General features: G+C 42.5%; 1 protein-coding gene across 2 annotated transcripts in view; it reads left to right on the top strand.

The window, feature by feature from the left end:
- Positions 1–25,561, top strand: part of LOC133482297 (LHFPL tetraspan subfamily member 6 protein) — a 55,849-nt gene that overhangs the window by 9,009 nt on the left and 21,279 nt on the right. The window contains exon 3 of one of the 2 annotated variants that reach the window (XM_061782294.1): positions 12,003–13,200. The exons of the other annotated variant lie outside the window; for it this stretch is intronic. Within the exon in view, the coding sequence (XP_061638278.1) occupies positions 12,003–12,118 (116 nt within the window). The 3' untranslated portion in view covers positions 12,119–13,200. Of the gene's footprint in view, positions 1–12,002; positions 13,201–25,561 lie in introns of those variants that run through there. 2 annotated transcript variants of the gene reach the window in all.

Here is a 25,561-nt window from a genome sequence, read left to right as displayed (position 1 = left end):
CCTCAACTGAACAGGACGTCGTCAGAGGGAAGTGGCCAATCTGTTGTGAATTTTGCCATTCATATTTCGGTTGGAGGTTTTCAACATTAATAGCAAAAGGTTGGCATTTTAAGATAATAGCAGCAATATTTTACAGGTAATACTTTGGAACTGACAAAAGTGTGTCTGTTAAAATTTTAAGGGGATTCAAAATACTATGCAGACGACCGCATAAACTTCAAGTTCAATGGTGCACCACAAGGGTTAAGGTTAGGCCCCCTCTTGTGCTCCGCGCTGTGATTGGCTGCCCTGCGTTTCCAAGGTTTGGTCATCACTCTCCACGGGAGACGGGTAAACGCTCCCTGAAGTGCTATGTTGTTGTGTGGACAAACACCGTATCATTAGCATTCCCTCTCGCCACTGATGTGATGATGATGATGATGATGATGATGATGATGATGATGATGATGGAGCGCTCGGCCTCATCGTCCATGAGTGAAGTCAAAGGTGATGAGACAGCAGCGGAGTAGAGAGAGAGAGAGAGAGAGAGACCAAGTCCCACGGACTTCAAAGTCGTGCTCTTTTTTTTGGGAACGTTTCCTCGCTCGTTTTCCGCCCGCTCAGCGTTATAAAGTGGACGCCGCTTCCGCTTTGAAAGATGGATGGCCCCGAAGTGCACCGCTGAGTCCTGACCTATCCTGTAAAGCACCGCTTCTATGATCTGTAGCTTGGAGATCTGTGAAATCATTTCCAATAAATGTTGCTGTATCATTTGGGAGAAAAAAAAAAAAGTGCATACCAACCAACATATGTTGCGCCAATAAAACAAATAATCACTCCTCCCTACTTTAGCTTTGGACCAATTAAAAGCTTTGATATGATTGCGAGGCATTACCACATAAATCTGGCATCCTTGAATGAATAAAGGCAGAGGTTCTTTTTTTTTTAGGACAAAACGCATGTTATCACAGGAATAAAGTTCTACTTCTTTCGAGAATAAAAGGCAATTTTTTTTTTCCGAATACAGTTCCCCCGTCATTTTGTCATTTTTAAGTGAGCTTTTTTTTTTTTCTTTTCATTTTGTGACAGTACAGTTAAGTCCCACATAATTGCAGTTCAGCATGCGCAAATTTGCCGATTTGTGGAATTTCTGGAGAGGAACCTATTTTCCCATTACTTGGTGAAAAATTCCCAATTGCTGTTTTTGTGCTCAGGCCAAAACCATGTCTCATCTAAAAATATTGCTTTGGCGCCATCTGGTGGCACAGTGGAGCCAAGTGCCTTTGTTGAACTGAGTGAAGGAGGTTATTTCGTCAGGCCACAGCTTTGTCTAATAGAGTGCTTGCCGCTGTCTTGCCGCATCTATTGGCAATTACCAACCTTTTTGGAAGGGCTTCAATTACTCGCAGATTTTCGTGATCCCTCGCGAATGGCGATCTTTCTTACTACAATGCTCACACGTGGGAAAGGAGAGCCACAGTCGCCGATGCAGATGTTTATTAAATGGCGGGAGAACAGTAAAACGCATAAACATAAGGAGCGCACACACACACACACACACACCCAGGAGCTGCTGTGGGCCACAGCTCACGCCCAGACACTCACACGCAGATTCACAGACGTCACACGCCACCCCACCAGATCCCGCCTCTTAAAGACACAGACAATACAATATGTATAGTATTTTCTATATTTTATGTTTGCAAGCTTTTGTATTCCCGACGTTTACACTGTGTGTTTTAATAGGTTAAATGTGTTTTGGACAAGTGTGCTGGACGCATAAAACGATTTAAAAAAAAATATTAATTCATAATTAGTGTATTAGACGCTTGCATATCCCACTGCACTAATCGGGGGTTGACTATCATCATATTTATTAACGAATATAGGCATATTTTCCAGAAAAAAAGGTTTTACTGGCTGTAATATCATATTCCGACTTTATCCTGGAAAAAGAAGACTTTATTCTCGTCCGGACAAACTACAGCTTTAATCTTGTACAGATTACAACTTTCTTTCTTGAAAAAGATACCACTTAATTTTCATAAGATTACAACTTTATTTCTAAAAAACCCCAAAAATTATCATCAAACTTTTCGTCTCATGAAAATAGGAAACGTTGTAATTCCGATGGCGCGTAGGGGTGCCAATGGTAGTTCTGTTTAATGCCGTTAAGATGATAAGGGCATACTTTGAAAAATGACTGGACCGTAGTGAAGCCCTTCGAGTTCCTCATCATCGACACCTTTCACCTGTCCTTTTCGGAGCTTCCACATCGTTATTCCCGATGACTTTCGCACCATTTCCGTCCACTTTCACCTTTGCCTATTGAGCTGTTGTCCAGTCACCCAGAGAGAACTCGGATGCAGACAGAGCGAGAGAGCGCGAGGGTGGAAACAGGGCGGAAAGCTGGCCATCAACGGGGATTTACTCGTGTCAAACAGGAAGTCTGAGGGAACTGAGCTGAGCTGATAGAAGAGTTGTTTCAAGCGGGTCCTCTCCTAAGTCTGTCTGAACTGACTGATGCAAACCGTAAAAACAAGACTGACAGGCTCGCAAATGACATTGAGGATGGCTTTAAAGTGCACATTTTAGCCCCTAAAATATTAGTCAATCCAATGTTTGTGCTCCAGACATCTAATTCGTCTGTTATTTTCTGTTTACTATTCAAGCAAACTGAAAATAATTCACTCGTCAATGAGGATCTTTGGGGCCTTGGAACATACATCAAGCAATTTGTGGCTTTCCGCTCGGTCTAAGGATGATAAATGAAACAGTTTGCGTAACCTGTTGGCGAGGTATGACGGCTAATTTGAAACGGGTGCATTTTGGTGGTGGTCCAAGGCGGTGATTCTCAATGAACTGCAAGTCAATAGTGATAAGAATGATAATGATTAAAGCTGGGAGCAGCGATAAACATGCAGTCGCACTGACATTTTCCTGGCAGATCCTTGAAATGATCATCAAACTTTGGTAAATGGTAAATGGATTGCACTTGACGCCACTTCATCTGCTGTATCTATCAAACTTTGATGCAAATCATTAGATGCGTAGGCAAAAAAAAAAAAAAAAAAAAAGCTTGGTAGTTTTGTGTAGCCCATGTGGCTGGCTACATGTCGGATCTCTGCTTCAGATTAAGGCGAATTCCAAAGTACAAGTCCTGGCTGTTTCAAACCACAATGGCTGTTCAATTTTGAGCATGGATCCTTGAGACTTTTTGGAGCGTCCTGTTATGATGGACATTGCGTGTTGATCGGTGCAACTGACGTTGGGGAAACTTTCCATGGGCTTTTTCATGCGTCATATTATGATGGACATGTCCACCCAATTTCATGCTTTCCCGGGGCCACATAAAATGACGTGGCGGGTCAGATCTGGCCCGTGGGCCTTGAGTTTGACACCGGTGATGTGGACAGTCACAAAAATAAATGACCAAAATAACGATGGCGGACCATTTAGGACACCGCAACTGTGTCCCAGCTTTTCCCGTTATGACTCGATGCCTTCACGTAAACTTCCCCGACTAGATGAGGGCTTTGACAAACAGTCTGCCATCAAGTTGTGACAGGCGTCCTTCCCTCATGATGCGCGATGACTAATATCACACAGGGCACTTGAAAACGTCTAAATATTTCATGTCCGTAGTCCTGTAATATTTAGGCATAAATATTTGATTGGACAAGTCTCGTGTGGCGTCCTCATATTGTGTCCCACAGAACAAGGCAAAGCAAGGTAGGGTTACCAACAATTAGCATCGCGGCAAAATGGCTCCTTTCTGGAATTTGGCCATATGGTCTGTCTCACGAGGACCAACGGAGATTAAAGGTCCGCATTTGAGCATTCAATCAGGAAGGCCACGAGTCGAGGCCGAAACATGAACAAGTATGGATCGCCCGGATTAGTTCAGGCCCTCGCGGGACGGATACTCAGCATTCATACCCCGTTTTACAGTCTCGGAGGCACCGTTCTTTTAACACTACAGTTAATTATACTCCTGTTATTCCCGGCCCCGGGTGGAATGTGAGGGTCGGTGCTGCTTTTGTGCTCGGGTCAAATAGCAGGAACGGGGAAATGGACGATGGGTTAAGCGGGAAGACTGCTCTCCGTGATGTTGAACCCCAAACACGCTCGCATTATTTTACGTCAGGCCACTTTTCTGACTGTCAATTACGGTTAGATGACCAGGCTGAGCTCCCGTTGGAGGTTTTAAGTGGGAAAATGATGACCGCCGTGTCAGGCCAGTGAGCTGGGAAATGCCAGGCACCGGTAGCACTATGCATCATCTAATTGGTAACTCAACTGACAATTACACAAATCCAAGATTGAAAGAGGTGCAAGGATTAATTTGTATTTATAATTTTGTATTATTGGTGATTTTGACATTCATCCACAATTTCAATTCAACACACACAGAATCCCATCTACTGTAAGTGGTGAAATGTTCGACATCCACTGTTATGCAACCCCAATTCCAATGAAGTTGGGACATTGTGTTAAACATAAATCAAAACAGAATACAATGATTTGCAAATCATGTTCAACCTATATTTCATTGAATACACTACAAAGACAAGATATTTCATGTTCAAACTGATCAACTTGATTGTTTTTAGCAAATAATCATGAACTTAGAATTTGATGGCTGCAACACCTTCCAAAAAAGCTGGGACAGGGTCATGTTTACCGCTGTGTTACATCACCTTTTCTTTTAACAACATTCAATAAACGTTTTGGAACTGAGGACACTAATTGTTGAAGCTTTGTAGCTGGAATTCTTTCCCATTCTTGCTTGATGTACAGCTGCAGCTGTTCAACAGTACGGGGTCTCCGTTGTTGTATTTTACGCTTGATTATGCGCCACATATTTTCAATGGGAGACAGGTCTGGACTCCAGGCAGGCCAGTCTAGTACCCGCACGCTTTTACTACAAAGCCACGCTGTTGTGACACGTGCAGAATGTGGTTTGGGATTGTCTTGCTGAAATAAGCAGGGGCGTCCATGAAAAAGACGTTGCTTGGATGGCAGCATATGTTTCTCCAAAACCTGTATGTACCTTTCAGCATTAATGGTGCCTTCACAGATGTGTAAGTTACCCATGCCATTGGCACTAACACAGCCCCGTACCATCACAGATGCTGGCTTTTGAACTTTGCGTCCATAACAGTCCGGATGGTTCTTTTCCTCTTTGGCCCGGAGGACACGATGTCCACAATTTCGAAAAACAATTTGAAATGTGGACTCGTTGGACCACAGAACACTTTTCCACTTTTCATTAGTCCATCTTTGATGAGCACGGGCCCAGAGAAACCGGCGGCGTTTCTGGATGTTGTCGATAAATGGCTTTTGCTTTGCATAGTAGAGTTTCAAGTTGCACTTACGGATGTAGCGCCGAACTGTATTTACTGACATTGGTTTTCTGAAGTGTTCCTGAGCCCATGTGGTGATATCCTTTACACATTGATGTCGGTTTTTGATGCAGTGCCGCCTGAGGGATCGACGGTCACGGGCATTCAATGTTGGTTTACATGGAGTGATTTCTCCAGATTCTCTGAACCTTTTGATGATATTATGGACCGTAGATGATGAAATCCCTAAATTCTTTGCAATTGTACGTTGGGGAACATTGTCCGTAAACTGTTCGACTATTTTCTCACGCACTTGTTCACAAAGAGGTGAACCTCGCCCCATCTTTGCTTGTGAATGACAGGTGTTTGATGAGCATTCCTCAACTTTCTCATTCTTTTTTGCCACCTGTCCCAGCTTTTTTGGAACGTGTTGCAGCCATTAAAATTCTAAGTTAATGATTATTTGCCAAAAACAATAAAGTCTATCAATTTGAACATTAAATATCTTGTCTTTGCAGTGTATTCAATTAAATATAGGTTGAACGGGATTTTCCAATCGTTGCATTCAGTTTTTATTTATGTTTAACACAACGCCCCAACTTCATTGGAATTGGGGTTGCACATTATTAGCATATTTTCACCCGCATGCTTCAATCTCCAGGCTGGGGATGGGCCAGCTCATGACCACATCGTTTGTTTCGAGTATTGATTCGATTTTCACATGATCCACGTCCTGGCGTCCCAGAGAGGAATTTCGAGTCTGCCAGCGTTCCTGCGCCCGCATGCTGAGAGGCCAACGCCTCGCAGTCTGTCCTGAGGAATGCTGGGAATTTGGGGTAGATGTATTCAACGGGGCCCCTGCCCCCACACTTTCCTCCAGACAGGGATTTTAATGAGCGCTCTTGCATAGATTTATATTTCATGGAATAGGTCTCTCGGCAATGCTTGGTTGCCTTTTGTTATCTTGAACAACATCCTGACGTCTATATTTAGCTAAAAAGCTTGTTTAGAGATCCTTAAGTGTCAGAGTTCATTCCGAGGAGTGACATGAACATCTCTGACTTTTTTTGTTTTTGTTTTTAAAGCTGCATCAAAGACACCTAGAAGCCGTCATAAGCACAAGGTGAATCCTGTCATTTGCGCAGAGTGACGATCCTTGTAACTGTGCCACACGGCGCTATGTCTCAGGCGAGGAAAAAGAATGACAAGCTGAGGAAGTCAAGTGTATTTTTGTGGGAAGGAGCTCTCCGGAGTGGGATCCCAGCTTTGCATTTTCCTTCCAGACCCCTCCTTCAAGCTGGGTGGGCTCTTCCCATTATAGGATCTGCTTTCCTGCGTCCCACGGGCCAGAAGGAGGGCGGGTAAACAATTTAAGCCGTTCCCCAGGGTCCTGCAATGGTCAGCGCTGTGGTGAAGAAACATCACCTATTTTTTTTGTCACTCCCTGCAAGCACGCCAGTGATTGCCAGTAGCAAAGTACAAATATCTGAACTTTCTACTCCTTACATTTTGTCAAAATAGGCTAGTTTGGACTATGTTTACGCTATGTTCACGGCAGCCCCATTCGCCCCAAATTGCGGCATGAGATTTGAGCCTTTTATTCCCCCTGTATTCAAGTCTTGCTAAAATTTCTCGCGGTCTAGCACAGTATCCGTAACAGTCTGTTGGGAGATGGAGCTGCTGAGTCGCAGAGGTTCAAAGGCGCACTACGTTTAGTGCCGGGTTTTATCGCAGATGCCAGTACGCTCCTTCCCGGCCCGTCAGGTTTGTCGAGTCCCGTGAAGGCTTTCAACGACTGGAACGTGGACGTCGGGCAGCTGTGGAGCACGATTGTTGCCCCGACAGAGGAGAATGAAGCACCCCTGCCTGGCCCGGCTCCAGAGTCGGCGTCAGCACGGGGGGCATATGTAAGCTGCCGCTCAAAATAAATGTTTGATAATATTCGTTTGCTGTTAACATTTAACCATTTTGTGTTACTCAGTTCACAAAGCTGGCAAACTTATGGGAACACGTTATTTTTCAATAGCATATACAGTAAGTAGCGCCAATACTAGCTAGCTTAACCGACAACATGTAAGTTCATAAAAGGGGAAATAATTTTCACGCAGGTTGCCCTTCCTGACGCTAGCCACCCATTTCTGATCCATGCTCGGGACCAGCCGTTGCTGGGTATTGGCTGGGAATCGAACCTGCGTCGTCTGCATCAAAGGCAACACTAGTGCAAGTCATCAAACCGGGTATAAAACGCAACTGACCGTAAAAATCCGTTGGTACATTTCAGAGCCTGTACTTTTCTACTTGTACTTAAGCAGTGAAATACTTCTACTTTTACACAAGTATCTGTACTACTTAAGTACGGAGTGTCAGTACTTTCAGCGGAGTGTGCGGAACCTTGTTGACTGGCCCTCCACTGAACCCCAAAGAGGAGTTGGAGGCGATTCAGCTGCGACAGCGAGACGTAAACAAAAAAAGAGGAAGGGAAAAAAAAAAAGCCGAGAGAAGTCGAGTGAGAAGTCTAGCGTTTACAAGAGGGGTGGCCGACTCAACAGATGGATGCCCAACAAAGATTTCCCAGCATAATTCTTCAGTGTCGCAGTCCAACACCGAGCATAAATCATGTCGTGTGTCATTCCCAACGAGAGGCGGCTAACCGGCTAACAAACAATCCGTGTCTGTGTTGGGACTTGCTACCAACATGCGTGAAAGTGTTCCTGCCGCTGAACAAAAAAAAAAAAAGAATACAAAAATAACAGATGAGCCACAGAGAACCTGCATGTGGCCCAGTGCCTGGTTTATAGCATCAGTAGCATCAGCCCCATAGCAAGATCCTACTCTGGATATAAAAAAAGGGTCTGTGGTCGGAAAGCACCAAGCGTGACTATAAACAGCACACATGATGTTCTGCGGCCATATTTGTATGCACTGGCCAAGCTAATGCCCATATTTGGATGTGTTTTGCATCAGCGGAAGATTTTTGGAAGCCATCAATGCAACTTAGACAGTTGATGCAAGAAGTAGAAAGCACATGAAATAGCACCGATGTGGGTTGGTTAGGCTTTTTAAAAAAAAAATAAAATGTGTTTGCATCAAGTCCCGTCGCAAAAATGTTGACTATGATAATGATTTCAACCGTAAATATAACACCAACTATTATCTCAAAAGATTACATTACTCTAACAAAGCAATGGCTTACAGATGATTTGCTAGAGAAAAAAAAATGCACAGTACGTGCACCCAGGTTAACTTAGCTCCTTCCCGACATACAAAGCCTGAGATGTATCAATATAACATACTTCCTTTACACCAATTTCTTTTTAGACAGGGCTTTGGCGGCATCTTAGCAGAAAAAAAAACCTGCAAATTGTTTGGTTTTCCAACAAACATCCATACATACATCCCACAGAAAAGGTGAATTCATGAATAGTGACCCACGAATAGGCAGGGGATTACTGTACCTCCTTAAGACCAATTGCGACTACAGTCTTCTTCATCGGGGCTTTGGCACCATCTTGTGGCATCTTGAAGACATGGAAAAAGCACAAATCACCGAAAACCGAACTGTACGAAAACTATGACATACAAAAACTGAGATTCCACACGAGATGAATTTGTGAAAAGCGAACCATAAAGAAGAGAATAGAGAATTGAGATATGAGTTTAATTCGTGCGGTGACCACACTCCTAACTCAAAACACTCGCAAATCATCTTTTGTCAATGAAATGAATGGAAATACCATGAATCCATTCCAGCCTCCCCCCCTAAAAAAATTTGTTTTCATTTGTTTTTAATAGCTAAAATAGCACTCTAGAATGATATAAACGGAGTAATAACAGAGTGAAGAAAAGAAACGGTTTGTGCATCATTAATATTTCATTTCAACTCATTGTGCTGCTCCTTCTGGTGTACTCGCCTTGGCCACCGGGGGCAGTATAATACAGTCAAGCAGACAAATGATGAATAGTTTCACAACCACTGTAGTGTGTCTCCATATGCTGAAGGAAAATTGCTCGTATTTCGCAGCGGATAAAGAATATATACCTTTGACTATTGTGATATCTGCCTACACGTGTTCGTGTTCAAACGCGTGTGTTGAAAAATCGTCCGAATGACGGCTCGTATCTCCAAATCTGTTTTTTTGTCATTTCAAGCCACTTACCCTCGCATTTCCAGCTTGCTGTCTTTCTTGTCTGGACTACCTTAGAGTACCGCAACAACACAACTCTGAGTTATAGTTAGCAAAGCCGAGGCAGTGCTTGATTTAGTGTGATTGAGCCCGCGGCCTGTGTAATCACACGTTCCAGGTATAGCAGGAACCGGAGATGCCTTGTGTGGTGTCCGGGGAGAAGTGAACGGAACTGATTAAATGCGAGTTGTTCTCCATCTTTTGCGGACGAGACGGGCTATTGGAAACAGCAATCTTAAGAGGTGAAACGGCTAACCTTCCACAGCGTCCGTCCGTCTGCTTTGTGTTTTTCAACCCTAAATGAAATCCATTCATTGGAAAGAATAAGAGCTTCCCCTCTCCCCCCCCCCCCCCCTTTTTTTCTTTTTTTCACTGCCTCACATCTGCAACGTATTGATTACCTAACGCCCCGCGAGAGCCTTCCAAAGAAGCAATTCTAAAAACAAATAAAACCCACAATCCCAAAACTTTTCGACCAGAAATGCTCGTAATATACAGTAGAATACAGTGGCGCCTCGGGATAACGAGTGAGTCGACTTGGGAGTTTTTCCAGTTTTTTTGGGGGGGGGGCCGATATTTGGCTTTGATTCGCGAGCTCAAACTTGAGATGGTGGCAGTCACTCAGCGCCAACAAGCAGCAGTTTGGCGGATCAAATTTGTAAATTGTCGTCAAAACAGAAGCTTTAAGCCGTTTACTTTGTGTATTTTAAACAACCACATAGCCTCCGCTAGCTTAATGCTAAACTCAATGTAAAACTGCAGAGGCACGGGCTAACGATTAGCTTCTAACGCTTTAACGCTGATATTTGAACACAAACACTGCAGCAACGTAACACTACATGTAGACAGACAATATAACAATACTCACAGGCATATATTCTTTATCCTCTTCGCATCTCAAGGCACCACTGTAATATTTTTTTTTTCAAGTAGGCCTAACTGTTGTTGTTGGTATTAACCTCACAGGACTAAAACTCAAGGGGTTGGTGTGCCAAATATCATCATGACGATTTATGGTATCGTCATCACAATACACGAATCGATATGATAACTTCCAGCATACGATCTTTATGGAACGCTTCGACAAATTTTCCATTATTCACTACCACGCAGTAGATATGACAATACCTCTTTTTTCCAGTATGCCGCATAACCGGCAGCACGGTCCAGTAGTGGTTTCCACATTCGCCTCACAGTCGAGAGGCTCCGGGTTTGAATCTTGACTCCCCGTTTATGTCGCAGAATTTCTGCAACGGAAAAATAGTGACATGAGAAAAGAGTTTTTCTTTTGCTGTCTTTATTTGGGGAGCAAAGCGAAAAAATAAACTAAAAAAGATGGCTTCTGCCGGATCCCACAAGTATCCCACAAGGCTCGACGGCAAATGAGATACAGCTTTGTTTCACAGGCAACAACAATGAGGCTCCAGTTGTCAGCTATGTATGGCATGTCAAGGCTGCATGTGGCGTAACAATCACGCACTTATGAAGGCAAAAGAATCACTCGCGGGTTTATGATGAAATGACATTCTCGAGTGAATTTCATTTGTTGACAGGGTTGTTGGAGGGCTTGGATGCTAAGGTACCACCGTATATTAAATATTCCCCATTACAAAGGCGGGTTTTGTCTCATCCCGCTGCCACGGATCGACAAGAATTGTGTTTCCCGAGCGGGCTGCTATCAAACCGGCATGTAAACATAGTTGTCAATTTTCCACTCCCTCAACTTCGGTTCTATATCACAAACATAATCAGTCGGCTGGACTTGTCTTTATTTGTCTGCGGTCGGCTCGCGCAATTAAATGCGAAGAGGTTTCTCTCCGAGCCTCGGGCTACGCTGCCTTTTTATTTAGTTAGTTTAGACAAGGTAGTAAATGTTTTAGTGGGAAAAAGAGCATTGTCGGATTCTAACTTGGCCTTGGAATAAAGATTTAAAGATAGCGTGAAAAAAACGGATTGATTTTGTAATGGTTTCCCCTTTTGGAAATGTTGGCCTTCAGTTGGTTTAATGGTTTTGAATGTTGGAACTAAACTTATGGGATTTCTGACTTTTGTTGCCAGGACGACCGGGGGCAAAGCCTGTTCATTGAGACTAGTGGCTTCTACTAGCAGCAGAAGAGCACAGACTTTGGAGTGGGCGGGGACCCAGAGCGATACCATTAGCATTTTCACTCGGCGAGACAGCACTTCATACACGACGCTGTGTGTATGTGTATTTTATAGTATCGGAAAAGAATCCCTACATTTTGCAGTATTCCACATTTTGCTTAACAACATTCCCAAATCAATGCACACATTTCTCCAAATTCCAACCATTCCGAGCAGTGCCTTCATAGAAATTTTCCCCACTGAAAATCCATTGAAATGCCATTAATCGATCCCAGCCACAAAAAAAGACAAAATACAACTTGTTTTAAAATAAAGTAGAATAGCAATTTCTACAGATATTGAAATTTCTATTTGCACTATGATTTGAATCGCTCGTTTCCCCAACAAGGAACGAAGGGCGTTGCTTCAAAATGTCATCCCTCGCCTTGGATTTGCCGACACGAAGGCTCCCGGCGGCTGAACGAGGCCGCACACTCGCACCGGTGGAAGTGGGTGCGCCAGTAACTGTCCATTATTGTGCGAACATCCTTGCCAGCAGCCGCCGCGTCTGGAGTTCATTTGTCTTTCGCTTCCTGAGGGGCAGGAGGAACAGCTGAGAAGCTCGTGGACTTTTCCAGCTGGGATGAAAGAGGTCTTTTGTTGTTGTTTTTCATGCTCAGTGGTACCTTGACTCACCAGTGCCTCAATTTACACCCGTAATGTCGGCCTTTGGAAGGTGATGTAGTGCCCCAACTTTCCGATTAAAATGAATGGACCGCCGCATACTCATGGTTCGGCACCTGCAGATTCATAGATTGATAGATTTTTTTTTTCTTCAAATTTTATTGTATTTTTTTTCCATTTTTAGATTCTTTTTTTGTTTTGTTTTGTTTTTTTCTGTTTGTTGGGGGTGGGGGGGGCAACCCTGAAAACAGTTACTGGTGGTTTGTCCCCGCCTATTCAAACATTTATTTTTTTTTTTTTTAGTTTTATTCCATAATTATTGGATGTATCCTGGAATGTTTGGTTGTAATTCAAAAATGTGTGGTTGTATTATGTTTGGTCAGATTCCAAAATGTTTGTTTATGTTCTAAAATGTTTGGTTCCATTCCGAAACATTTGGCCGTAAAATGATTTTTTGTGTGTTTTTTTTAGGTTGCATTCCAAAATTTCTGATCGTATTCCAAAATTTAGGGTTGTAATTCCATAATTGTTGGATGTATTCCAAAATCATTTGTTGTACTCTAGAATGTTAGAATATTTGGTTGTAATTCCAAAAATATTGGTTGTAACAAGAAATATTCGATAGGATTTGAAAATGTTTTGTCGGATTCAAAAATGTTTAGTTGTATTTTGAAACAGTTGATTGTATGCCAGATTATTTGTTTACAGTCCCAAATTATTGTTTGTATTCTGAACATTTTTGGTTTTCTGCTGATGTTTTTGGTTGTATTCCAAAATATTTGGTGGCATTCCGAATTCTTGGGTTGTATTCCAAAATCGGACATCGGTTGTATTCCGATATTTTTAGTTTTATTCCAGAATTTTTGAATCTATTCCAAAATGATTGGTCATATTAAAAACTATTGGCTGCTTTCCAGAGACTATTTAGTTGTATTCTGACTTTGAGGTTGTGGTTGCAAAAAATAAAAAATAAAAATCTCCCCAACAGCTTCTTCACCAGTAATCAAGCACAGGATGTTTGTCTCCATCGCCAGCTGGCGTTTGGATTGACATCACACTTTTCTTCTCCAACTGGCAGTAAAAGCAGAAGACCAAAGCAAACGAGCACTGATTACATGCAAACGACTCTTTTGTCTGGTCATAAATCTTAATGGAGAACAAACTCCGGCAGCTCTCTGCACTGCTGACCAGCTTCTTGCCACTACTACTTGTACTATAGTGGCACCTGAGCTTAATTCTTTCCGTCACCAAACTCAATTTACTGAGTTTGGTGACGGAAAGAATTATCAAATCAAGTTTCCCCAGTGAAATAATAATTAAAATGTCATTACAGTCATCCCTGCCGCCATCGGGGTGGTTACATGACAGACCACCTCCGCATGAAGTGAAATCCGCGATATAGGGATACCCTTTTTAAATACACCCTAGGCTTTTTTTTTTTTTTTTTTTCTTTTCCCCCGACAGCACTTAGGGCACTGAATTATTATTTTTTTGGTCTTTAAACACATTTTAAAAACAATACAAACACATACAGTATATTGAGAGAGATCAAAAGCAATGCATACAAATATTGTACAAAAATATATCTAAAAGAAATTGAGTGACAACTTTAATAAATAGCAAAAAATAAAAAATGCAAAAATCCTCAATTCAACGGGACCGTGAAGCATACCCCGGCGCTGCTCTGTTACACTCCAGACCGTTCAGAAACTCAAAACGTTGTTAGAATGTGCGGAACGCGTGCTCTCAGAGAGCAGTGACGGTTTAACGTACCATATTATACATACACACACACACACACACACATTTATAACATTATACATTACTTAGCATATTGACATTGCCTACCATATTGGAATGAAAGTACTTTTTATAAAGTGTAATTATTGTACATGCTTTAGTATTTGTGTTTTAGATGTATGCCTTTAAGGGGCGTGGCCTAGTCAGTGCCATCAGGAGCTGGAGTGTTTGGACGTGAATTGTGACCTACACCCGCTACTTGAGAGTGCTCTCATTTTTGTATTTGTGTGTTCAATTGTCCAGTTTAAGAAAGGCATTACAGTACCGTAAAACGCAATCAAAACTGATTTTTTTTTTTTTTTTTGCTGGCAACAACAAGCGACGGTTCATAATTTGAAGAAAAACACGTAAATTGGGGCACTTGTAAGTCAAGGCACCACATTCCGACAACAAGGTTTCCAACGCACGGTCATCAAGCAGTCTCCCAAGTGGTGCCCACCTGGTGACCATATGGCCCAGCGTCCCGCATACGGATGTGTGAGCAGACACCCCACCACCCCCCACCCACCCCCACCCCGCCCGCGGGCCTGTCTTCAAGACGGATGAGGTCGCGGTGTCGGGCCTGGGGCCCCCCCCCGGGCTCCCTGCGGGCACCTCACCATTGGCCTGGTGGATGAGATGTGGACCACAGTTGACATGGCAGAGCACAATGTAGTGCCATTGAGGAGACGGAGGAGGAGGAGGTGTTTTTTTTCATGACTTCTCAACTCTGAGGGGCAACCATGTGACCCTATAACAGGAATTTAAAGATGGGTTTTATTCACACTGGTGAACACGCAACTGCCATTTGAATGAGGGCCAATACACGTGCTGCGTTTCAAAGATAATTAATAAGGCTTATTTTGTACTGACACAGAGCATTTACATATGTAGTTATACAGTGTAAATAAGTAACCATGTGTAAAAAGTTAATTATTCATGAGATCATTATGTATTAATGAAACCATATTTTTTATGGATTAGCATTGCACTGTGTCATGGGAGATACAGGAAAAACAGTGCATATATTACACATTTCTTTTCATAAAATTTCAGGGTGTATTTACATTTTCCATTCGACATTTTGTACTAATACATTTACATTTTTTACTTTTGTATTCCATTTTAGCACCATTTTTTAAAAATGTTTTCCACTGTCCTATACTGTACCTATATAGGGTCAAAAACCAAAACAAGAAACAACCACATTCTAATTAAATGGGTAGAGTTAAAGTTGAATTAAAACACATTTGAATTAGTTTATAATTTTTTTATACTGCGCTTATATATATTTTTTTATTTTTCATTTAGCAAATTTTGGTACCAGTTCTTTTAGAAAATGTTTTGACCCCGTCATATAACTAAACACGTCAACCAAAATATTAGAAGCACATTCTAATAGAAATTTGTATTTTTCCATTATGAATTGATGTTTTGAAATTAGGTAAAAAAAAAAATATGAGAAACAAGTTTTTAAAATGATTTATGTACTTTTAGTTGAACTTTATTAACGCCAAAGTCATATTTTTAAAATTCAGCTTATATACTTTTGTGACCCTGTCACATAGCTAAATAAGGTAACCAAAACTTTATTCAAATGTGTTTAGAATAAAAAAATATTCACCAAAAACTGTAACTGTTTTTAAGATAAGCGAAATATTCGAAACATCTCCCAGTGTGATGCAGTGAAGTACTACAACCACAATAATGAACATATTGTTACCTCTCTGATCAAACGTATATCATTCGCTGTTGTTATTTTATATAAGTTATATATTTGTGTAAAACGGAATACAGTTTATTCAATAAGCACGATATAGCCTTTCACGTGAGCCATTAAAGGCCATTGAAACCCACGTTAAAGTGACCCAATCCCCCCACTATCAGCGCTTCCTCCAAGCCGTATGAGTGCCAGTGTATCACGCACTCAGCGGGCCACGCCAAGGGCGCCCTTGGATAGGTGTTGCCTCCGCAGCTCAAGGTCTAACAGCGGAGATAATTACGTCTAAGTGCCGCGATAGTTGAAGACGATCCTCGGGGATGATATGTTGCAGCAGGTTTCCATAATTGCTGCCCGCCTGTTGGGACAATGACATTTTTTTTTTTTTTTTTTTTTTAATGGCAAAGGACAAAAAAATAAAGGGGACAGACCAGATGTAGAAGACGGGCCTGGCATCTCGTGTTCTGCTAGAAGAGCACTAAGAATAGTCGGTAGCATTGTATGATGCAAAAAAAAAAAACTATACATGTATCAATAAATGGTCGATAACAGCAGTGGAGTGACAACTATACATGAATAAGTTACAGTATATCAACAATTTTGTACTATATATGCAGATGTGAATGTGAACAGCAGCATTTTATGTAGAATACAGTACATTAATGAGAAAAAAAAAAATCTGCAGTGGAGAGAAGTTCATCAATAAATGATATGGAATAGGGCTGCAATTAACAGTTATTTTAATAATCGATTTATGTGTCAATTTTTTTTTTTCGGAATCATCGATGTATCGGATAAAAAAAAAAGTATTTCCATCCCTTTATTCAAAAACAGGATGTTATTTTCAAATTGACATGGCAGAAAAGCAGATGTTTGCAAACGTCTTATTTCGATTAAACACAAAAATAATCAGCGCGCTTTCAAATGAAGGACTCCAGAAATCTCAGAATGTTTACTGTGGAGAGGCTGAAATACCCAAATATTTGGACAATTTTCAATTAAACAATGGCTCTAAGCGATTAATCCACTATCAAAAATAGTTGTCGATTAAATTCACAATCGATTAGTTGTCGATTCATCAATTAATGGTTGCGCCACTAATGTATACGTAAATATACAGTATACAAACATAATGATGTGCTGTACTATACTGTATATAGATGCAAATGTGAGCCAACAGCATGAATAGTCGGCAGCAACGTCGAAGGAAAACTAATAACTAGCTATAATCTATACCAGCTGACAACTATACATGAATTCACTAAATCTAATCAGAATAGTGTACTATATATGAGCAGCAGCAGGAATAGTCAAGAGCATTTTATGTACTACGCTGTATGTTTATCCAAAGAAATCAGCAGTGGAGTGACAACTATACATGAATCAATGATACTGCACAGCAACAGAATGCCGCACAAGGCTAATTGCGGTGTTGAATGTGTGCCTTTAAGGGGCGTGGCCTTGTTTGTGACATCAGGAGCCGGAGTCGCCCTTCACGAGTGTTCTCCTTTTGTATCTGCCAGTGTTGCGTAAACGTCTGAAAGTGCACGGGCGACTGTGGCTTACCTGCCCACATGAGAGGGCATCACAGTACCTTAATTGCGCCATTAAAAAAATAATAATAATTGTTGTCACTTCACTCCGTTGCTGGCGGATCTGAAGCTTGCTTGTAACTGACATTTTGCCTCGCAAAACACAGCAAATCCACAAAGTGATGCCTCTTAAAAAACTCTTAAACCGGAGCACTCGTGAGTCAAGGTACCACCCTGATTGTACTTGAGTAAGTAATTGCGGTCGTCTGTGCTAAAACAAACAAACAAACAAACAAAAACAAAAAACAGACCGGAGGTTATTCCACTGATGTTTCTGTTCACATTGTTCCAAGACAGACAAGAAAGCTGAGCTGTTTATTCTGGCGAATCCACGTCAAAAGTCTTACGCTCATGGGAAAGTGAAGGACGTGTTGCCTGCGAGCGAGATGCCCCTTTGTTTGTTCCTCCCTCAGCGAGGAAGTCAAACACAGCTTTAGCAAACTACAGCAAAGAAGCAGAAGAAGAAGGGCAGATGCCGATTGTCGGATTAGCGTACGCCGTTCAACATTCGAGTAGCTCAATGATAGAAGAACGTATTAGCGGGCTAATAGCAGGGGGGCATTTACCGACTGGGATTGGATTTCATGTCAGTGACGGCCAAGAGTTGGAAGACGACTTTGCCTCCCATTAGCAGCTGTTATGGTCTCGGAAATGTTCTTCAAATGTTCCGGTATTTTACGTCGCAATGTTTTGGTGCATACAGAAGTTTGCCAGAATAGTGGCCTCTTTTGCCAAATAATCGCTGAACCTAAAAAACAGCATGTGCCACTAGGGGCTCTGTATTGAGGTTTACTGGGACATCCCGTAGTACCCGCGAGTGCAGAGCAGAGGTGGCATCTGTAAAGCTGCTTATAGAGGACGTGCTGCCGTATTTGTAACATTCCGTAGCAAAATATGTAGAAAATCCTAAACAAGTCTCGTTTTGTACACGTAAAGGGGGACCGCCCAATAAACGCCTTAACCCTAATAGACACCTGGTACTCTATGTATCTCTCTATCTACCTACTAACAACCTACCTACCCATCTACAGTATATATCCGCCAATCTACTCGTCAAATATACCTACCTACATACCTCCCTATGTACATACTACCTAAATACCTACCTATATCTGTACCTACACACCTCCCGACAGTATACCCATCTACCTGCCTACCTACACCTACCACATACATACACCAATACCTACCCACTTACCATCTACCTACCGATCAATACCTAGCGTACTTACAGCTACCTACCTACTGTATCTATGCCCATCGACTTGCCGAGACCTACCCACCATCTGCCTGCCGCTATCTACTGACATCATTTGCCAAAATTGGAATTCAGTAGCATCAGGTTTTTAAATAATCATAAAAATGTGTTCTACTATTAGCATAGCATTCATTTTAGTAGACATTATTAGCACATTGGCGTGAGGGTAGCAACAGGAAAAGTGAGGGTGGGGGTATGGGGGGCATCTCCGTGGAATCTGCGCACACCGCCAGAGAAAGTGTAAAAGGGTTTGCTCCCAGCCCGGCGTCGTCAACCTGCAGCGATAGAGACGCTCAGCTATCGAACTCGCCATCTACTTTAAATAAAGGCCAGCCAGGCAGAGATTACACACGCAAACGCAGAAGAAGGCAGCAGAAGCTCTGGCATCAACTCCTGGAGCAGCTCGAAATCTGATTGCGCTTGCTAACAATACAAAAACGACTGCGCACGTGCGATTGTGGTCAACCTCCTTGTGTTGGTTCTCCATACTTTGCGTTTCCACTCTGAAATTGACGGTGACGCTCACAGAAGCAGGAGACTTAAGTTTTCGAGAATGCTCAAAAATGTGTCATGACACATGACAATAAAATGCAAAACCCAATTTTCCCCCCCCCCCCCCCATTTCATTTTCATTTTCGCCACGGTTTTCTTACTTTTGAAAGCTTCGCCATCTTTTCATAGACAGAGGAAAAATCATATGGTCTCTCTACATCGCGGATTTACATCTAACGCAAGTGAGTTTGGAACATATCCCCCGCAATTTTCTATCCACAAATTCACCTTTTCACATTTTTTTCGGTGGAAGCTGTCCTCAGTTCTTCGAGGAAAAAAACTCTTTCCTCAGAGGATCAGTTAAGTCGTCCGAAAGCTGTAGACGCTAATAAGACGTGTAATAGAAGTCTCAAGGCTCCCGCGGGGGTCGCTGTTAAATTCATCACCGTCTGGTGTTTTATCAGCGACACGTTACAACTTGTAATCAGTCACACACGTCCGGACGAGGCGTCTCGTATCAATCACGTCGTGTACCGCGTCCAGTCCACGCATGTTCCTGCCAAGATAGTTGGAGGATGTCACGCGGTGAGGTTAGATGAATGCTGCCTGTCCGAGTATTGAGGGACGCGCTGGGTTTGAGTGGCAGCGGTCAGTCTTTGCCGGGCTGTTGGCCAAGTCTCTGTGGCGTTCCCTCACCGTTAAATCAGCTCCAGTGGCGGTTGTCAGACAAACAGCGAGTTTCCGTCAAGATACTGTGCAGGAATATTCGGGAGAAACTTTGGCTACTTTTCCTTGAGCTAACCATGTGGTGGGAAATCCACATCTGGTTTCAGTTTTCCACCGCCCGTTTTTTAATGAACTGCAGCTAAATTAGCTGCAAACGCTACAAGTGAACCGTGGACGTCCTTGGAAATGGAAAAGAAAAAAAACCTGTGAATTTTGCTGTTCAGGTCTTTGATAGAGGATAGAAAGTTCTGTAAAAAGTACAAAATATTGAACTGTTGGACATTAAAAAGGTTAGAAAAGGTCAAATTAATTTCACCCGTACAAGTTACAGTCAATTTTGTTTATCCTAAAATTTCACCAGAAAGCCCAATATCCCTTTTCGTGAGTCGTGCACAAAATCTGATGAGTCCGATTCCAAGTTCAGTCATGTCCACTCCTTCTTATTCCAGTCCAGTCATTAACTCTCAATCCTGCGTTTGTTCTCGACTTCCTGTAGCTGCCTCCCCGCATGAAAGTCCGTTTGTCTCCAGCACGCGCCGCGACAACTGGCTGCCTTTATTGCCGTGATAAATGAGCGCCTCAAAAAGATCCTCGCAGACTGGTTGGAACACCTCTCCATTTGAAAGAAGCCTGCAACCCTCCACAGCGGGTTGTGGCTACAGTAATTGGGACCGAGCCCACCCGTGAATACCGAAAAAAAACGAATAGGAATAGAAACCCCCCCTAAATGTTCATAATTACCTATATTAATAGTTTAATTAAGCAATATCACACGAGAGGGAGTGATGTTATACTGTATATCCGTCACATGCGATGCCCCCCCCCCCCCCCCCCCCCCCCAAATTGACGATCGACCACGCATGTTTTTGGGATGTGGGAGGAAACCGGAGTACCCGGAGATTTCATCTTAGGGGATTTCAGAAAGACCACAAAAGTGTAAATAGGCGAGTTTTTCAGCGAATAGGGAGGCATAGGTTCGAAAAAGAAAATTGAGCTCAGTGAGAGTGAATGAAATACATGCAGCAATTACGGAAAAACGGATCATTTCTTTCAATTATATCGTGTTTATTTACATTATCACTCAATGTTGTCATGCAGTACAATACTGTACAGTGCTATTGTTCTTGTTCAAAAACATTGCAAAAGTGGGACTGGAACAGATTAATGGCCTTTTCATTCATTGCAATGGGGAAAATTGATTTGAGTTACAAGCATGGTCGTCAAACAAATTCAACTCGGTGGTCAAGGTACCACTGTATTTACGGTTGAAACTCTTAATACAGGCAAATATAGACTCTTTTAGTGCAGGGATGTCAATTAGTCACAGGGTTCCGAATAGCATGAGTTAACTGTACTTGCAAGCCTGCAGGTTTCCTAGCGGGGGGGGGGGGGGGGGGGGGGGGAAGCTGTTTGGAAAGGGAAAAACATTAACCAAGGTGCTCAGTGTGTGCGCGCGCAATGCAACTGAATGTGTGTTCGTTGCAAAGGTGGAGAGCACCAATACTGCAGCCCGTCGTACACTTTTGCAGTTCGTCGACAACTTGCCGCCATCACTCAGGCCTCGTCGTAAAAAACCGTCGTGCACGTGACTCCCCGTCTCGCCTTGTTGTCTTTCATGTGAACAACAGTTGGCCGTGACGACAGCCAACTGTCTCCTGAATTATCCAGCGAACCTGGGGGGAAATGAGTCGAGTGCCGGCGGCGCCCCCCCCCCCCCCCCTCCACACACACACGCCCCCTTTCTTTTTTCCCGAGTCGTGGAGTCAACGAAACGGCTCCTGGGTTGCTCTGAGATTGCTTTTCCAGCTGTCGACCTCATTCCCTGCGGATGTTTTCCTCTTTCTTCCCAACTTCCTGAACAATCAGAAATTCCTCATTATGATGACTCACAATAAGATTATAGCGAAGCTGCGCTACTACTGCGACGAATAGGAACCGAGCTGTGCCGCGGCTTGTTGGTCCACCCCAAAAAATTTTAGAATTGACTCTACAGTGATACCTTGACTGACGAGGGAAGTGAAAAGTAAATGCCCTAGCATATGGGCAAGGAGAGTTATCGATTTTGCACGGATGTCTGCCTATGAGAAAATATTTTTATATTTATGTTTGAATGTGGTAACTTTTTAATCAAATTAGCCTTAATTCGCAGTCAAACCCAATAAATTCCCATGGGATGTTTCCAAGTTGGACTATTTCCAAAATCTTAATTTCTCATGGAAATGTCCTGAAATGTTCCGTTTCTGTTCAACTTTGCTCCTTCAAAAGTCGAGCTGTATCACTTCAGCATACTTGGTTGGCACCAGTTACTACTTTCCTATTAGCCAGGGCTTTAGCGGAATCTCATTGCATCTTTGGGCGTTACAGAAACAGCACAACAGGGGAATCTTTCATTCAATATCTGAAAGAGGTGAATTTGTGAATAGCAACCCGTGAATAGGTGGGAATAATATTCCTATTGTTTTTCTCCTCCTCTGGGCTTCTGCTGGCTTTCTACACATTCATTTTCCATTCATAAAGTGTTTCATGGGAGAACACGGCAGTGCTGCGTGAGCCCTAGCTAGTCGGTCTTGCCATATGGTGTTGGAATAGGAGCAAACGCCCGGGGGGGGGGGGCGGGGGGGCGGGGCACCGTATGGTGGCAGGAAATGCACTGACACGGCTCTGGCACGGAAATAAGACAGCGGAGGAATGAACACTCACACAGACAAGTCAGCCACAACATTACATAACGTTTGGAGGGAAGAAAAAGGCCCTTTATGAAGAGAACTGGGATAATTAGTCGAGCACAGTCCAGTTTGTGTCATTTGTTCGTTAGTTAGAAGGTTCATACAGAACAACCGAAGGTAATCAGAATGTACCATTTTTGATTTTGGGGCATTGTTACTGTGTGATTCAAACAGCACTGTTCCCAGGATATGTATATGAACATTAGATTATTATTATTTTTTTTTTTTTTAACCATTCAGATTTCCAATTCAGCTGTGACTTGAGAATTTTTCTGCCCTCTGATTAGTTGGTCAGAGCAAAACTTGTTGCAGCCAAGTTTGACTCGAAAAACGAGTCTGTAGCAATCTGAAACATTAATAATCAGAACCTCTGGTGGGTATGGTGTTTATTTATTTATGTCATGTTATTAGATAAATATTGATTCTGAACTATTCTAGATGATGTACGTGGCAGAGTTGTGTGCTGTTATATTGCGTTTTTTGTATCGTATTGATGGTTACGATAATTGTGACGTGATACTGGTGGAGTTGGGTAAAGCCCCACTGAAAGCCCAGGTACCAAATGCACGGCCCGCCACCATAATATACTGTACCGTAACGAATATCACAATATACATTTTTTGCCCCATCCCAGGAAAGGAAATCCCAGAAATAACCTCCAAATTCAATCACAAGTAGAGAGAACCCCCGCTATTTTGTGGTTCATCTTTCGTGCACCGACCGCTATTACATATAAAACGATAAACGAGACTTCACTGTATACTCATTTGGCCTGTACATGCCCTAAACATGGTACCAGAGGTATAAAGAAGTGTATGTCCCTCCACCAGCCTCCTCTAGAGTTGCCTCAGTCTTTTAGCGACATCAAAAGTCAGCTCCTGTTTGACATTTCTACTCTGTTCTCTGTCACAGCCCTGAAAAGAACGATTGTGCTCTGCGGATTGATGACAGCCTACAAGGGGGGGGGGAAGCAATGATTTGGGGGTTGCTGGAGGGGGTGTGGAGTAGGTGTCTCTTTGCTGTGTTTTGTGACCTTTCCTCAACGACACTGAGGATTTGTGTGCCATCTGCGGCCCCGCGGGTATCGTCTAATCCCGCCGCCGTCACCGTAAACATTTCCACCTTATCTAGCTCACACACTCTGTAGTGTTTGACACATCTACCTGCGCGTTCCAACGTCAACAAATATGTTCCGGCTCGATAAATAGTTTTAGCAGAGACCGAGCTAGGCCCGCCGCAGGTGTGAGGACGTGGATATGAAACAGATACGCTTAACTCGGGAACAACCTCCTTTTGACCCGCGCATGAATACGGCCTATTGTCGCAGCGGTATCGCTTTCCCGCAGTTGCAAAAAAAATGACAGATTCAGCCAGAGAATTCTTCGGCTGGATGAATTGGGAAGTACGTTGTCCTTTCTAAGATGCGATGCCTTTTATTTGTGCTCATTGACTTGCATTCACATTGGAAATACGCAATTCTTTTACTCTCTTCTCAAACTTTTTGGGTCAAGGGACACCTGAAAGGAGAGACATTTTTCCAAGCACCCCCTCAAAATCCTAACACCAATTAAACTGCCCCCAGGTGGCCAAGCCGTGCACAACAGAAGGAGCAGCACAATGCCAACTGAAGCAAAAAAATATATATATATATATATATTTTCGCTACATTCTATTTAATCATGTAATTTGTTTTTATAAAGTACAATATTAAAGAGTGCATTTTATCTAATAAAAAAAAAACTTTTTTGGGGGGGGGGGACTACAACAGATTAATGGCATTTCCATTCATTTCATTGGGGAAAGATGATTTGAGATACGAGTGTTGTGGGTTACACAACAAATGAATCTCGCTGCGTAGCGAAATGTCAACATCGATCGGAGCTCACCATTCCCGCCTACTCTTATTTGCGAGAAAATGTCATTCACCCATTCTGCCAACTTCAATGTGTCCGCAAGTGGCCAGTTGAGTTCACACGGTGGCCTTTCCTCAACATCATCTCCCGCTTTGAAAATGCTCATTTTCTCCCCTCTCGAGCGAACAGACTACGCGGGACGATGGAATTGTCATTGAGGACACGGCTCACGTTTCTCTCTGGGCTGCAGCTTGCCAGAGCACTGCCATTCCTTTATTGTCATATTTCTTTATTGGTAATTAGTTTTATTGCACAAGCGTCGCAGGCTGGATCTCCCCTCAGTCATGAATAGGATGCTAGGATAGAATTAGGAGGCGTAAAATGGAGAATGCGCTTGTGACGTCGCAGTCAGCGGCAGTCACTCCGATTAGATGTGGTTGTTCGACTTGTATATTGAAAAAATGGATAGAAAATAGCATAGATATACTTTATAATTGGCCATGAGGGTGAGGTTTTATAAAAGTGACATTTCTGCTGTATTGATGGTTGACGGTTGCATTGTTTGTTTTAATGAGGCTTCCTCCTTCCCGACGTAAAAGATCAACTCTCAGTCCAGCTATAATCACATCCACATACTTCCTTGACACCAATGACCACTTTAATAGCCTGGGCTTTGGGGCTATCTTGTGACATCTTAGAGTGCTAATAGAAAGAGCACAAAAATACCTGAATAGGTGAGTTTTTCAATTAATTGCAAATAATAGGTTCAACAGCAAAAAAAACAACAACAACAACAAAAATGCGAACCACGATTAGTGTTCAACATACTGTACAGTGGATCATCGTCTTCATTCCAACTTCAAAATGTTAAGCCCATTGCAGGACATCTTGCCAAGTACTGTCTCCATTCCCCAGATTCCCATATTTTGCATGACAAAATTCCCAAGTTAATGGATACATTTTTCAAAACATACCTCAATCACTTCAATTGAGCTTGTTTTTCAGTCTCACATGGAACATTTCTTTCCAGTCAAATTCAGTTAGCTGTTCAGCATTCACACACAATTTCTCCAGAAATTGCATTCTCTAGTTCATAGATAAACGTCAAATGTGTTTAATAACTGTCACTTCATTAGTT

This window comes from Phyllopteryx taeniolatus, chromosome 8 (genome assembly GCF_024500385.1).
Source record: "Phyllopteryx taeniolatus isolate TA_2022b chromosome 8, UOR_Ptae_1.2, whole genome shotgun sequence".
NCBI lineage: Eukaryota > Metazoa > Chordata > Actinopteri > Syngnathiformes > Syngnathidae > Phyllopteryx > Phyllopteryx taeniolatus.
This window is presented reverse-complemented; position numbering and strand designations above follow the sequence as displayed.